The sequence below is a fragment of the Pleurodeles waltl genome, chromosome 8 (genome assembly GCF_031143425.1).
Source record: "Pleurodeles waltl isolate 20211129_DDA chromosome 8, aPleWal1.hap1.20221129, whole genome shotgun sequence".
NCBI classification, from domain to species: domain Eukaryota; kingdom Metazoa; phylum Chordata; class Amphibia; order Caudata; family Salamandridae; genus Pleurodeles; species Pleurodeles waltl.
The window spans coordinates 524590012-524604754 of NC_090447.1; the positions used below are offsets into that span (position 1 = coordinate 524590012).

The 14743-nt window shown below is 45.4% G+C and overlaps 1 protein-coding gene across 1 annotated transcript in view; it reads left to right on the forward strand.

Annotated features, from left to right (window-relative positions):
* The window catches only part of RBBP7 (RB binding protein 7, chromatin remodeling factor), an 88056-nt gene that overhangs the window by 64038 nt on the left and 9275 nt on the right, over nucleotides 1-14743 (forward strand). The window contains exons 9-11 of the mRNA XM_069204536.1: nucleotides 5994-6070; nucleotides 6712-6769; nucleotides 8372-8482. Of these exons, the coding sequence (XP_069060637.1) occupies nucleotides 5994-6070; nucleotides 6712-6769; nucleotides 8372-8482 (246 nt within the window). The remainder of the gene's footprint in view (nucleotides 1-5993; nucleotides 6071-6711; nucleotides 6770-8371; nucleotides 8483-14743) is intronic.

Genomic DNA, 14743 nt, shown 5'->3' on the forward strand with positions numbered 1-14743 from the left:
TCATCTGCTTTAGTAAGGTCTTCTTTTACCCTCTTTCTTTTTAGACTTCCTACACTCCTCTTGCATTCTTTCATCTTCTTACACTCTATTGCTCATCCACCTCTTGTCTGTTCTTCTCTCTTGCTCTCCCCATCTCTTTCCCTTCTGGTCCTCTTATTTTCCTCTGCTCCCTCTCTAATTCCTATCCCTTTTTCTCTTGTTTCCTCATCCCTCTTTGTCGTCCTACCAGTCTCTCCTTTCTTCTCCCTTGTCTTCCTCAATCCCCATCTCCTTTTTGTTTCTCACCCTCTTAAACTCTCTTTTTTTCCCTGTCTTATTCCTTTACCCTTATCGTTCTGCTTCTCGTTTATTCCCCCCACTCTTGCCCTCAGTCTTCTCACTATTTCTTTAGTTTTTGCTTATTTTGCAAATGTCCCCCTCCCTAACATTCCCTCTTTCATATCCTCCATCTTTCTTCTCTTGTCTTTATACTTTTTATTTCTAACATTACCTAACCTTTTAGTTCTCAAGCGTTGCAGTTCACATTTTGTCAGCTTTCACTTTCTTTCCTTTGCTAGTTCTCCCTTATTTCCATGCATATTCGATAGCATGTGTGGCTGTAGATACACATGCTCTGCATACTCCTGCCATCTAGTGTTGGGTTAGGAGTGTTGCAAGTTGTTTTTCTTTGAAGAAGCAGATTTGAGTCACAGGCTTGAGTGGCTCCTTCTCGGTGATGGAATGGGCATTGACTCCTTTGTTAGATATTTTCTCTGTCTGATTTGGATGTGCGTCTGTCTTCTGTCTTTCCCTCACACCCGTTTCGAAACCTCCCTTTTCCTTCTTTACTCCATCAACTGTATTGTTCTTGAACCCGTTTTCTCACATTCTCGGACTCGTCTGTCGGTCTGGGAGCCAATCGAATGCCCTCCAAGGCGTCCTTGCCCGTTTGGGCCTACCTCAATGCGTGGCACCGTCCAGTATGCTATGCGATTGAACAGACGCAGTTTCACTTTTGTACTTGGTGCCACTCGGAATTCCCACATACTGACCAACATCTGGTGCGTAACCTGTGCCTCTGCCTGACCATCAAGAAGCTGCCTGAAAACCCTTCCAGTCGTAAAAGACTCTTAAAGACACACTGGACATCTTTGGGTAGGAGCACGCCCAGTAGGAACCGGAATAGGCGGGAGGCCTTCTCCAACTAGGACTGACGTCCAGTCTGATATCGAAAGCCTTAAGGTGACATGGGCACAACCCATTAATATTGTGGCCCCTTCTGCCCCACTAAGACTTCCAAAAGGCCCCCTTACTGAGGTTGTCGGCCCACCACTGCCACCAGACCATGGCCAGCTCCGAAAAATAGGCTCAGATGTCCTGCTTTCCGGCTTGCACTGGAAATTGCCAAGGCTAAGACATTGTCTTCGATATCGGCCTCATAATCTTTGGTCTGAGACATTGTAGCAATTGTCATTCAAACCTCGGCGCTAACCCCTTTGGAACTGAGCTGACCAAGCTCCACCCCTGCTCCGGTATCGACAAAGAGGGCACCCACTGGAAAGCTCTTTTGGAAACCAGGAATCAGGCCTCTTTGGGACCGAGAGACTTTAGCCAATCTTTGGCCACACCATCTATTGTCTCCATTTTGGAGACAGTTGACACTTGGTCAGTGTCACCTTTTCACCCAAGAGGGTACAGGGTGCATAACACACACTGCTCACCCTCTTGCCTTCAAGCGGAAGCTATCTTTTCAGGAGGCTCTGGACACCTCACCTCCAGAGAAGACCAATGACCAGAATACCACTATTCACAAGCCTTCTCCTCTTCCTCATCATCCACCACCTACCTCTCCTCCACCCTCCTCCTCATTCATCTGCCTCTCCTACTGCAGGGGATTTAATACCACAGGGTTCCCCCTTATTCACTGGGGGAGATTTGGGTGAGACACAGCAGGACCCAGATTTATGGGACATGTGACTCTGATCCCAGGATCCCCCACACATCCTGATCCCAGGATCCCCCACACATCCTGATCCCAGGATCCCCCACACATCCTGATCCCAGGATCCCCCACACATCCTGATCCCAGGATCCCCCACACATCCTGATCCCATACCAGCACGGCCAAAGGATGCTACATGCAACTAGCAGATGATTGTGGAAGGTGGCTGCTCGAGCATTGTCAAGCTTCACAAGGACCCCATTGAACAGTACTTTCTTTTTGATGCCTGAACATCCACACATTGGGGATATCCAGTTCCTCCCCATGCTCCCTGGCATGCTTTGTCATGCAGACAGCATTTTTAAGGAACCAGCCCGCTCTAGGGTGATCATCCCCCCCCCCCCAACCCCCCCCCCCCTAGTTCACTAAAAATACAAAGCTGCTCTCTGATCTGCCGTACATCAGATCACAGGTCCCACAGGATTCTGTCGTGGCTACTACCACATATAAATAAAAAAAGAGAGAACAGGGAGATTATGGTCCAGTGTACACTCTCCCTAATATAATCAGTAATAACTAAGAAAGTACACTGTTCCAAAGTGACACAACTACTCTACAAGAAGGCGAGAATAGTCGGGAGCAGAACAGCCCTCACACCTCCAATAGGATATCAAGCTTCATCACTGGGCGAGCTCCTCACCAGACTGGCACTGCAATGTCTGACGGGCCACCCCTTCAAAGCAGGAGGTGGTTCTTAGCCGGAGGATGTACTCCTCATAGTGAATATGCCCATATTAGACACAAGCTGAAAGTATAAATAGGAGAGAGGGGGGAAAAAAAGGTGAAACTTAAAATTGGCTCTAAACCATCACAATTTAATAGTTCATGGATGGGGATGATGGTCTCCTGCATTGCCATTGTTCCCCATGCCAGAATCCACACGTCTCCCCTACAGCAGAGTCTGTCTCATCAGTGGGCTCAGTCACAGGGTCACTGGAAAGATTTAGTGCTAGATCGCCGTCCTCACTGCTCTCTGCAATGGTGGAACACCACCAACCTGTTGAAAGGGTGGGCTTTTCTAGACCATGTGCCTCAGATCATTCTGACAAGATGCTTCACACATGGGCTAGGGTGGTGGTTCCCAACCTGAGGTCCTGGGACACCTGCGGGGTCTGCAAAGCCTCCTCTGGGGGTCTGTGACTGCTTAATTTAAAAAAAAATTTTTTTTAGCAGATTAGGTCCCTAGCTTTCAGCAACGACTCGGGTGGCGGGGGAGGTATGTTGGTGAGTTCAGAAATGATTCAGTGGAGAGTCCCTGGGTTCCAGTATTGATGAAGTGGGGGTCCATATAAGTCAATAGGTTGGACTAGAGTGCTCACCTTTGAGGCCTCTCAACAGAGACATTGGGATCCTCATCAATACCCACAAAACAGCCAAAATACATCCCTCTTTAGGATTTCAGTAATGAAAGTATTCTGTTCATGGCTTGTACTGCTGTAGATACACATGCGCCCTCCCTCCTCCCCGGACGCCTATGAGTGTATCAGTTACCTTATACATGTATATAGTTGTAGATATATAGCTACATTTGCATGGACATATTTCTCTGTACTTTCTCTACACTCCTTTTCTCACTTGCGGGAAAACAATCTAACAAAGTCGATGCTCATGCTTAATATCACTGAGGAGTCAGTCGATCCCATGACTCAAATGCTGCTTCGAAGAAGAAAAAAAAACACTTGCAATACTCTGAACCCAACACTAGATGGCAGGAGTACGCAGAGCGTGTGAATCTACAGCACTGCATGCCACGAACAGATGCTTACTGGGTATGTAACATTTACCTTTCCTCATTTCCCCTTTCTTGTATCTTCATTTCTCTCCCTTTTGCACTTACTCTGCTTTCTCTTCCCTCCAGTTTCTCTTTCATCTCTTCCTCTCAACATTTCCCTCCTTTTTCGTTTCCTCTTTGCTGCTTTTTTTGCTGTCTCTAGTCTTCTGCCTGCTTTCTGTCTGATCACACAGGCACCCCTCCTTTTAATCTATCCTGTGATCTTTCTGACATGCGTTATCCATCCCCCCGTGGCTTTCAAGCACATGCACACATAATTTCTTGCTTTATTTTGGTCACCCTCTGTCCTACCTGTGGGTATCATTGTTTCTGTTCTTTTGCTCTCCTCTCATAGTGAGTGTTTATCAAGTTTATTTCTTCCCCCTACATACAACCTCTTACCTCAGTGTTTCGATCTCCGGTCTCAATGCTTCTATATATGTATCTTATTGTGTATCTTATTGTGAATTATACTGTTTTCACTCTGTCCACAGTTTCTAATGTGCCTCATTCCCTTAAGTGCAGTCTGCTCTCTGAATATGGTGTCTGTTGATTCTCCCCCTAGTGTCCGTCCGCTGCGTGTGTTTTAATTGAGGTGTTAATTTCCAACCTCCACCCTCCTGTTTGTGTCCGTCTACCCCTCCCTTTTTGCAGGCTCAGAGCCCACTCATTCCTTACCATTGGCTGAGTTAGCCACTCATTTCATTGCTTCTCCTTCGGTCAGCAAAGCTGGCTTCACTTCCTTTGTGTTTGTCCCCATCCTGGAGCTTTTGTCTAGTTTGGGTTTTGTGTGTGTCAAGGCAGAGAATAATCCCATAATAAGAAAATAGATAACTGCTCCTCGTAGTCAGCACTGACATGTAATTTCTAACTTTAAGCCGTGCTGCTGTACAACATGGCTAAAAGGAATTGGCAAAGCCAATAGTGCTGCCATAGGTGAGACCTATTTCCTATGCCAGTGCTTTTTTCTCTTCTTGAGGTCCTGATTTAAACTGAGGAGAATGGCTACTGTTGATGAAATTCTCCCAATGTAAAGACTGTGAACTCACCCCCTAGTACCTATCCATCTAAGAGCGAAATGGAACTGAGAAAAGGGCTTGTACTTTATTCTCTCACTTGAGAGTAGATGACTTTGGTCACTGAAGTTTGCCTGACCTACACTTACACATTTATATAAAGTGTGGCTTGTCTTACTGCGTGTACTGTTTTTCTTTTTTTTTCCCCCCTTCCATGAGAAGCAGAACTATAAAGCAGTTTAGAGCTCCTTTCCAGAAATTGAGGAGCAGTGGTATGGTTTTCTTAATCCCACCTACTTCACCTTGCCACTTTCCGCTCCCATAAGATGTTTGACAAGTGAAAGCCTGGAGTTTGCCTGTGGGTACAACTATTCAGAGGGGAGGATTTACTTTCTCACTTTGTAACTAGGCTTTAGTATCTTCTCTAAAGAATTGTGGGCACCAGGAAAGTGATCTAATGCTAAAGCAGAACTTGCAGATTCCAGAAGGATTGCTCAGAAAGTGTGAGCACATTTCAGCCCTCGTACTGTTTAGCCTTGGAAAACAAGGTCCGCAAAGTTAGGGTTTCATCACACAGGTTTAAATGTAACTGAACATTATCCCTTGCTTAAAAAAACAAAAATAAACGAAAACGTTGAATACTTCAGCATGGCAGCTTCACTTCAAAGATTTTGCATGTGGATATCGATCAGCAAGCACAGTCTAAGAAGAATTGTTCGATTCTCCTGTGTTTCTTTTGTATGGCAAGATACTCAATACCACTGCATTATAAACCTCCGTTAGACATGTCTTAAAGTATCTTTTCCCTACAAGAAATGAGAAAAACTGTTGCTTGCTGTCGCAAAGGAACTATACAGGTCATATTGGTGACTTAATTTGCCCGAGGCATTCTCTTGTGAGGCATTTAGGTAAAAAAAATACTTAAGAGTTTATCTGTTTAACACGAAGGCAGTCTGCTCACAGATTGTCTTCCGGTGCTGCATGTACCACAAAACAGGCGTGTGTGTGTACTTTACCTAAGTAGCTGAAGAAAATGGTGATGGAAGACAATTGTGAAAGTTACTTTTGTCCCACAGCATACCCAAAAAGACCAGTAAAGAGGATTAAATGGTTAAATTTCCAAGAATTAAAGTGACCAATAGAGGTGATGCTAGAATTGCATCTGTATTGACACTGCTTGACTGATTTTACTTTGGCAATTTCTTTTTTTTTTTTTTTTTTTAAGGTTCACTGGTCTCCTCACAATGAAACAATTCTTGCTTCAAGTGGAACAGACCGAAGGCTTAATGTATGGGATTTGAGGTAAGTACGGTATTTTGGGTTGATAGCAAGTTAAAATATTTCAAGGGACCCAGTTTAGACCTTTTAAAGGAAGTCTTTGGGAATGATTTTTAATTGATCACACATGGATCGAATATTATATTTGAGCCAGGATATTGGACAAGTATAAGTTGATTTTTCTCACTTTTTTTTTTTTTACCCACCGCAGTCTTGTGTTTTTGTGCTCAAAATTTCAACATATCTGCTTCAAATGAAATATAAAGCAGATGGTTGTTGTTCACGGTCTGGAGTTGGGTATTCCTCAGACTTGTCTCACATTGCTTGTGATGAATGAGCCCTGTATTAAGGGCTGTCAGTGGATGGTGTGATGTCTCTTGTAAGTTGTATGCTTATGAATTTGCTGTTTTAAAGGCTAAGTTACATAAACTCTTATTTAACCTTAAACCAAATCCAAGAGCCCTTGGTCTAGTAATTATGGGGTCTGATTACTGATTTTTAGACTTGGACGGTCATAAGACGGGGAAAGAAAACTACTTAATTATGCAGACTGGTTCTGACAAGAATGGGATCGCTAACCTAATACATATAAACTGGCAAAACCGGTCTTCACTGACTGCAGAATTGTTTGACATAGAATGTAATGACCAAGTCTTCTTTTACAGTAAAATTGGAGAAGAGCAGTCCTCTGAAGATGCGGAGGATGGACCACCTGAACTTTTGGTATGCCAGTTGATTTAAAATCTTTGAGCCACATGAAGATTGTGTATTGTAATTGCCCCTTGTTTAGAATCTTTGTAAAATGTGTGTTATTTCCATCATCTAATTTGTAACCCAAAAAATAGGATGGCGTGTACACGGCTCCCTTAGCTGAAGTAGTATGCATTTGACTCTTCCAGAGCAATCCTGACCTCTGCTTCTTTGAAATGGACGCACTTTGTTTGCATATTTGTCCAGACATGGAGCGTTTTATGGAAATTTGATTGTCTTCATCCCAGGAATAAGTTCAGATTGTCTGGCAGATGCTAGAACTCCAACAGTGCATATGCTTAGCAAATGTGTTCTTGTACCCTCCCATGTAAAGTACTCGCAGTACTTTACATGTGAATACTGGAGTATGGTGCATTACAAAGATAAAAGCTAACCTCTAAATTGGACTGTAACATTTTAATAGAAGTGTAATGCCATACACTTACCAAAATTATGGGTCCTGCTAATGTGTGATGCTTTTTTTGGGTCATTTATTCGTCATTTTTGCTTGGACTGTTGGTATCATTTGGTGATGCCCATCTTTGTCTTGCACAATGAGTACATTTCACCCTATTTCAAGGGCAGTAATTTCCACTGATAAAATGTTAACCGAGTCACAACCAGTGATATTTGTCTTGTGTTGCTCATGCACACTTATTTAAGAGCTGTATTCATCCTTGTTTACAGCAAGTGAAAAGAATAATTGACACTCCTAAGGAAGGGTGTTTAGTGAAAAATCTTTGTGATTCAATTCATGCCTCCTAACTCCCAGCTTTAATTTATTCTTTGCATTAATAGCCTGGCTTCATGTTGGACTTCTCTACTTGCCTAATTATGAGTAATGGAGCCTTTTTAGCATTCGTACAGTTTCGCTAGCAGTGGGTCAAGTGTTAATTGGTTTGTGTTGGCTGGATTAATATTAAGTACTGTTCATTTCCAGAGCTCTCGTTCAGTGCGAGTGGTTCCTGGTGAATGCTTGCATTCTCTATTTTATTTTTTAAAAAAAAGATAAATATTCCTTCTTTGTTGAAGGACCTCAGAACTAGGCGGAGTTCTGGAATGCAGAACTCCGCAAAGTGCTGGGAAAAAAACTGCGTAGTTTCTGGAACCACAGAGTCTGGTAAGTTATGCTGATTTTTACCGCCAGGAGTGAGTTACAGCACAACAAGCAACGCAACAGATGCTGCTTCTTTCTGCCGCTAGTGTAGAGTTTCTGCTTGGGTGGCTGCTTCCACAACACGAGGGGCAGTTTTGTCACCGCAAGCGTTAGCAACCGCCTGTTTGAGAGCTTGCCAGGAGGTGGTATAGCGTGTGATTTTTCTTGCTCGCGCTCGGCAACCCAACGCTGGTGAACTGCAGAGAAGAAAAAAAATTCTCCCTGCCGTTCCAGTGTATTTCAGAACTCCAAGATCTGTACAGAGCAGGCAAAATGCCGCCGCAGACAAACTCATCGCCCACCCCTACTCGGAACCTATATTTCTAAGCGGCATTGGGTATAGCAGCTTAACATGATAAATTGTTTCCAGTTTATTTGCATATGTATGTTCCCGATTTAATGTCTTGTTCTTTTAATAGTTTATCCATGGAGGTCACACAGCAAAGATTTCAGATTTCAGTTGGAATCCCAATGAACCATGGGTGATTTGCTCTGTATCGGAAGACAATATCATGCAGATCTGGCAGATGGTAAGCAATATTTATATATTTTTTTTAAGCAGCTTAAGTGTTAACTTTCCTTCACCAGGGAGCTTTTTTTCTTTCTGCTTCAGGCTATGTAAAGTTTTGTTAGTGCTGTATATCTTTTTCTATACTTTTTTATTTTATTCCTTTTGAGACTGAAATGCACTTTTTCTGATCCTCTTCTACAACATATGGCTCATCCAGTCCCTGAAGAGACAAGACTTTAAGGACTGAACACTTTCCATTCACTAACTTTTTGCCTCTGACTCTTGTATATAGTTTCATCACTTGAACAGTCTTTGATGTACTATCACTCCTGCCCCAGAGGGGTCTTATTACTAGAACTGTCATGCAAATGTTTGAAAGAACAGCACCAAATCCTTGGTGGCAGTTCTGGGACCAGATCTGTGTGGTTAATTTGAGACTACATGAGGTGCTGTCGCTCCTAAACAACCACTTTGACATCTGTTCTAATAGGTCGGCCTAGAGCTCAAAGCGCACATGTCCAGGGCAGTGTATTTTCAATGTTTGTATATGGCTCGTGCAAACATGAGGGTAGGTATCTGGCACAGGAGTGCACAGACACTGGCAGTTGAGACTTAATCGAATGCAGACATCAGCTTCTTCCTAGTGCCTAGCAGTGGTACCAGCCACCTGTTGTGGTCCTTTTCTGAGTGAGTAATAGCTGACATGGGCAGTAGTATGTAGTTATCCAGTATTGTATCTTTGATAGATTCACCTGCTTGAATCTTCCCCGTAGTCGAAGTGGGAGTCCCACAGTGTCCTATAAAACATGATATAATAACCAGAGAGGCTGCAATGCAAATAGGCCTTAAATTTGCTATTCTATCCGTACTTTTTTTTAAAAAAATGGACAAAACTTAAACCTCAACCAATCGGGCGACCGCACCCTCCAGTACACTCCCAAGAGAAGCTCCCTTTCTTAGATTTTCACCGCATGTTGAGTGTGAAGGGAATCTCCCTGAGCTCTGCTCAGTTTTTTTTTCCACAAATTACTTCAAAAATGGTTTGGACTTCCATTTATTCCAATTATGTCTGATTCTAAAGGCCTCTTTCGTCCCTGCAAGACCTCTGAGGGAACAAAGAGTCCACGTGGATGATCCGAATAATTTTTTTATTTATTGCCTTCACCCTACTCATAAGGCAGAGGAATGCAAAATCTGTCGTACTTTTCCACCAAGACTTTGAGAGACAGATAAGGCAGATCATTGCCGTGGCTACAAAAAACATCTCTGATGAAGATAGTGACTCTGCCCTTTAGTCAAAAAAGGGCTAGGTCTTTGGAGGGAACTTCTGAGGAGAGGAGAAAATCGCATAAGATTCACCGCCAGTCGGGGATTCTAAGAAAAACAATCCTCTACAGAAGTAGCTTCATCTGCTCCAGCTACACCCATGTAAGCCACAAAAGCAAAAAGGTAGTTGCCTCAGACAAGTCAACAGGAGAAAAAGCTCCTTTCCTAACTCGGTCGACGACAAAATCACCATCAACGGCAACATCGGCAGTGGCGACCTTCACCACCCTATTGTTGACCAGACCATCCACGTTCACGACGACTACCACATCTTCACTTCAGGTTCCTATGTCGTCCACGAGAACCTCCGATGAAAGGCATTTCAATTCCAGCGATGACTGTTTACCCAATGACAACAGTAAACACTATGCTGTTGACGTCAGTAGATAAGGCCTCGTCGACGATAGCACCGCCATCAGCGCTCACACTGTCGACGATACCAAAAATGAAAATATTCTGCAAACCTACCCTGGCATACACGGCAAACATTTCACCCCTCCTCCGAAGTCACCTTTCTGACAGTCAGATGAGTAAGGACCTTTTAGACCAGCTCACAGGCCTTCAGAGCTCCATGTTAAATATGAAGAGGAAGAGTATTATGAGGGTGACCAAAGTCAGGACTTTGAGGGATACTAAGTCAACCCTCTATTCCCAAGTACCACCAGATCGAGATGAGACCTTGACACTAAGGCAAAAGATTTTCCCTCATGTCGGCTGTTACAGTGAGGGCTGCCAACGCTTTGTCTATCCTGGCACAATCTGACAGGCTGATGTAGTCTGATATCAAATCTATGATCAATCTCATTCCAGAGGACCAAAGACAGGACGCAAAACTGGAACACTATCACCTTGGATCAATGGGTATTAGACATAGTGGCTTATGGCCACACCTTGGAGTTCACACTAAAACCACCAAATACCCCCCAAAGGGGGCGCGTTCCCCTTCTCTTCACTTTTCTTATTGAAAAAATAAACCAAATTGATGCTTCACAAAGGAGCATTAGAGAGAGTTCCAATGGCTCGAAGAGAAAAGGATGCTATTCCCGTTTTTTCCTCTTGCGAAAGAAAACAGGAGTGCAGACCTATTCTAGACCTGCGGCTTCTAAACAATTACCTCCGCAAGCAAACTTTGAGAATTATCACTCTTTCAGATATATTAAATTTTCAAACATCGGAGACTGACATCTCTAGACGTGGAAGATACTTATTTTTCATATCTCCATTCATCCCAAGCATCACAAGTATCTTCGGTTCATAGTGGCTGGTACTCACTAGCAGTTTCAAGTCCTTCCATTCGGACTCAGGTCAGCCCCATGCATTTTCACCAAGTGTTTAGCCCAAGTAGCAGCCGTTCTCGGGAAGCAAGGCCATCAGGTTTTTCCATACCTAGACGACTGGCTACTAAGTCAACTCCACAAAAAAACCACTCAAAGCGACAAAGGCCTGCCTTATGCTCTTTCAAAAATTAGGGGTCTCAGTCAACAAAAAATCTTTCAGAATACTCACTCAGAGAATGACGTTTCTTGGAGCTGTTCTGGACACGCAGCACTACAAGGCCTTCCTTACACAGGGCTAACAGAATGGGCTGACATCTTTGGCCACAATAATATCAAGAAGAAAGTCCATTTCAGTGAGGTTGTACAAATCGCTCCTAGGTATATCTTCCACAATCAACCTAGTACTAAATGCATTTCTCAAAATCAGACCATTGCAGGAACCGATCAACAGGATCGTTCGATTGCGTTCTTGTTACGCCAAAGATGATACATTGGACTGGTGGGCTCACCAGTCTCCTTCTCAAGGCCTCGCATATATTCTGTTAGTCCCACAATTTATAATTATTACAAATCAGCACAGAAAGTACACCCTCAGTGGCACGGGGGCGGCTGGGTGCAGTGTGCAAACAGACGTCTGGTTCGCAAAAGGTTTCAATGGGAGACCCAGGGGTCTCTTCAGCGAAGCAGGCAGACAAGGGAGGGGGCTCCTTTGGGTAGCCACCACCTGGGCAAGGGAGAGGGCCACCTGGGGGTCGCTTCTGCACTGGAGGTCGGATCCTTCAGGTCCTGGGGGCTGCGGGTGCAGTGTCTTTACCAGCCGTCTGGTTCTTTGAAGCAGGCAGTCTCGGTCAGGGGGAGCCTCTGGATTCCTTCTGCAGGTGTCGCTGTGGGGGCTCAGGGTGGTCAACTCTGGCTACTCACGGGCTCGCAGTCGCCGGGGAGTCCTCCCTGTAGTGTTTCTCCGGAGGTCGAGCCGGGGGCGTCTGGTGCAGAGTGGAAAGTCTCACGCTTCCGGCAAGAAACATGGAGTCCTTTTAAAGTTGTTTCTTTGTTGCAAGTTTTGGTTTCTTTGGAGCAGGGCCGCTAGATGCAGGGTAGTCCTCTGAGGCTTCAGAGGTCGCTGGACCCTGGGGAGCGCGTCGCTGTTGCAGTTTTTCTCGAAGTGGGGAGACAGGCCGGTAAGGCTGGGCCAAAGCAGTTGGTGTGTCCGTCTTCTCTGCAGGGCTTCAGGTCAGCAGTCCTTCTTCATCTTAGGTTGCAGGAATCTGTTTTCCTAGGTTTTGGGGGCCCCCTAAATACTCAATTTAGGGGTGTTTAGGTCGGGGGGTTAGTAGCCAATGGCTACTAGACCAGAGGGTGGCTACACCCTCTTTGTGCCTCCTCCCTGAGGGGAGGGGGGCACATCCCTAATCCTATTGGGGGAATCCTCCATCTGCAAGATGGAGGATTTCTAAAAGTCAGTCACCTCAGCTCAGGATACCTTAGGGGCCAGTGACGACTCCTTGTTTTTCTCATTATCTCCTACGGCCTTGGCGCTAAAAGTGGGGCCGTGGCCAGAGGGGGCGGGCATCTCCACTAGCTGGGATACCCTGTGGCGCTGTAACAAAGGGGGTGAGGCTCACTGCCAGGTGTTACAGCTCCTGCAGGGGGAGGTGAGAAGCACCTCCACCCAGTACAAGCTTTGTTACTAGCTACAGAGTGAGAAAGGCACTCTCCCCATGTGGCCAGCAACATGTCTAGTGTGTGGCAGGCTGGCAAAAACTAGTCAGCCCACACTGGAAGTCGGGTATGTTTTCAGGGTGCATCTCTAAGATGCCCTCTGGGTGTATTTCACAATCAAATGTACACTGGCATCAGTGTGCATTTATTGTGCTGAGAAGTTTGATACCAAACTTCCCAGTTTTCAGTGTAGCCATTATGGTGCTGTGGAGTTCGTGTATGACAGACTCCCAGACCATATACTCTTATGGCTACCCTGCACTTACAATGTCTAAGGTTTTGCTTAGACACTGTAGGGGCATAGTGTAGGAGGCTGGACTGGCTTGTAGTGAGTACCAAGGGGTACTTGCGCCTTGCACCAGGCCCAGTTATCCCTTATTAGTGTATAGGGTGTCTAGCAGCTTAGGCTGATAGATAATGGTAGCTTAGCAGAGCAGCTTAGGCTGAACTAGGAGACGTGTGAAGCTACTACAGTACCACTTAGTGTCATATGCACAATATCATAAGAAAACACAATACACAGTTATACTAAAAATAAAGGTACTTTATTTTTATGACAATATGCCAAAGTATCTTAGAGTGTACCCTCAGTGAGAGGATAGGAAATATACACAAGATATATATACACAATAGCAAAAATATGCAGTATAGTCTTAGAAAACAGTGCAAACAATGTATAGTTACAATAGGATGCAATGGGGAAACATAGGGATAGGGGCAACACAAACCATATACTCCAGAAGTGGAATGCGAACCACGAATGGACCCCAAACCTATGTGACCTTGTAGAGGGTCGCTGGGACTATTAGAAAATAGTGAGAGTTAGCAAAATAACCCTCCCCAAGACCCTGAAAAGTGAGTGCAAAGTGCACTAAAGTTCCCCTAAGGACAAAATAGTCGTGTTAGAGGAATAATGCAGGAAAGACACAAACCAGCAATGCAACAACTGTGGATTTCCAATCTAGGGTACCTGTGGAACAAGGGGACCAAGTCCAAAAGTCACAAGCAAGTCGGAGATGGGCAGATGCCCAGGAAATGCCAGCTGCGGGTGCAAAGAAGCTTCGACTGGACAGAAGAAGCTGAGGTTTCTGCAGGAACGAAAAGGGCTAGAGACTTCCCCTTTGGTGGACGGATCCCTCTTGCCTTGGAGAGTCGTGCAGAAGTGTTTTCCCGCCGGAAGGACGCCAACAAGCCTTGCTACACGCAAATCGTGCGTTTGGCGTTTTTGGACGCTGCCGGGGCCCAGGAGGGACCAGGAGGTCGCAAATTGGACCTGAAGAGAGAGGGGACGTCGAGCAAGACAAAGAGCCCTCACTGAAGCAGGTAGCACCCGGAGAAGTGCCAGAAACGGGCACTACGAGGATGCGTGAAACGGTGCTCGCCGAAGTTGCACAAAGGAGTCCCACGTCGCCGGAGACCAACTTAGAAAGTCGTGCAATGCAGGTTAGAGTGCCGTGGACCCAGGCTTGGCTGTGCACAAAGGATTTCCGCCGGAAGTGCACAGGGGCCGGAGTAGCTGCAAAGTCGCGGTTCCCAGCAATGCAGCCCAGCGAGGTGAGGCAAGGACTTACCTCCACCAAACTTGGACTGAAGAGTCACTGGACTGTGGGGGTCACTTGGACAGAGTCGCTGGATTCGAGGGACCTCGCTCGTCGTGCTGAGAGGAGACCCAAGGGACCGGTAATGCAGCTTTTTGGTGCCTGCGGTTGCAGGGGGAAGATTCCGTCGACCCACGGGAGATTTCTTCGGAGCTTCTGGTGCAGAGGGGAGGCAGACTACCCCCACAGCATGCACAAGCAGGAAAACAGTCGAGAAGGCGGCAGGATCAGCGTTACAGAGTTGCAGTAGTCGTCTTTGCTACTATGTTGCAGGTTTGCAGGCTTCCAGCGCGGTCAGCGGTCGATTCCTTATCAGAAGGTGAAGAGGGAGATGCAGAGGAACTCAGATGAGCTCATGCA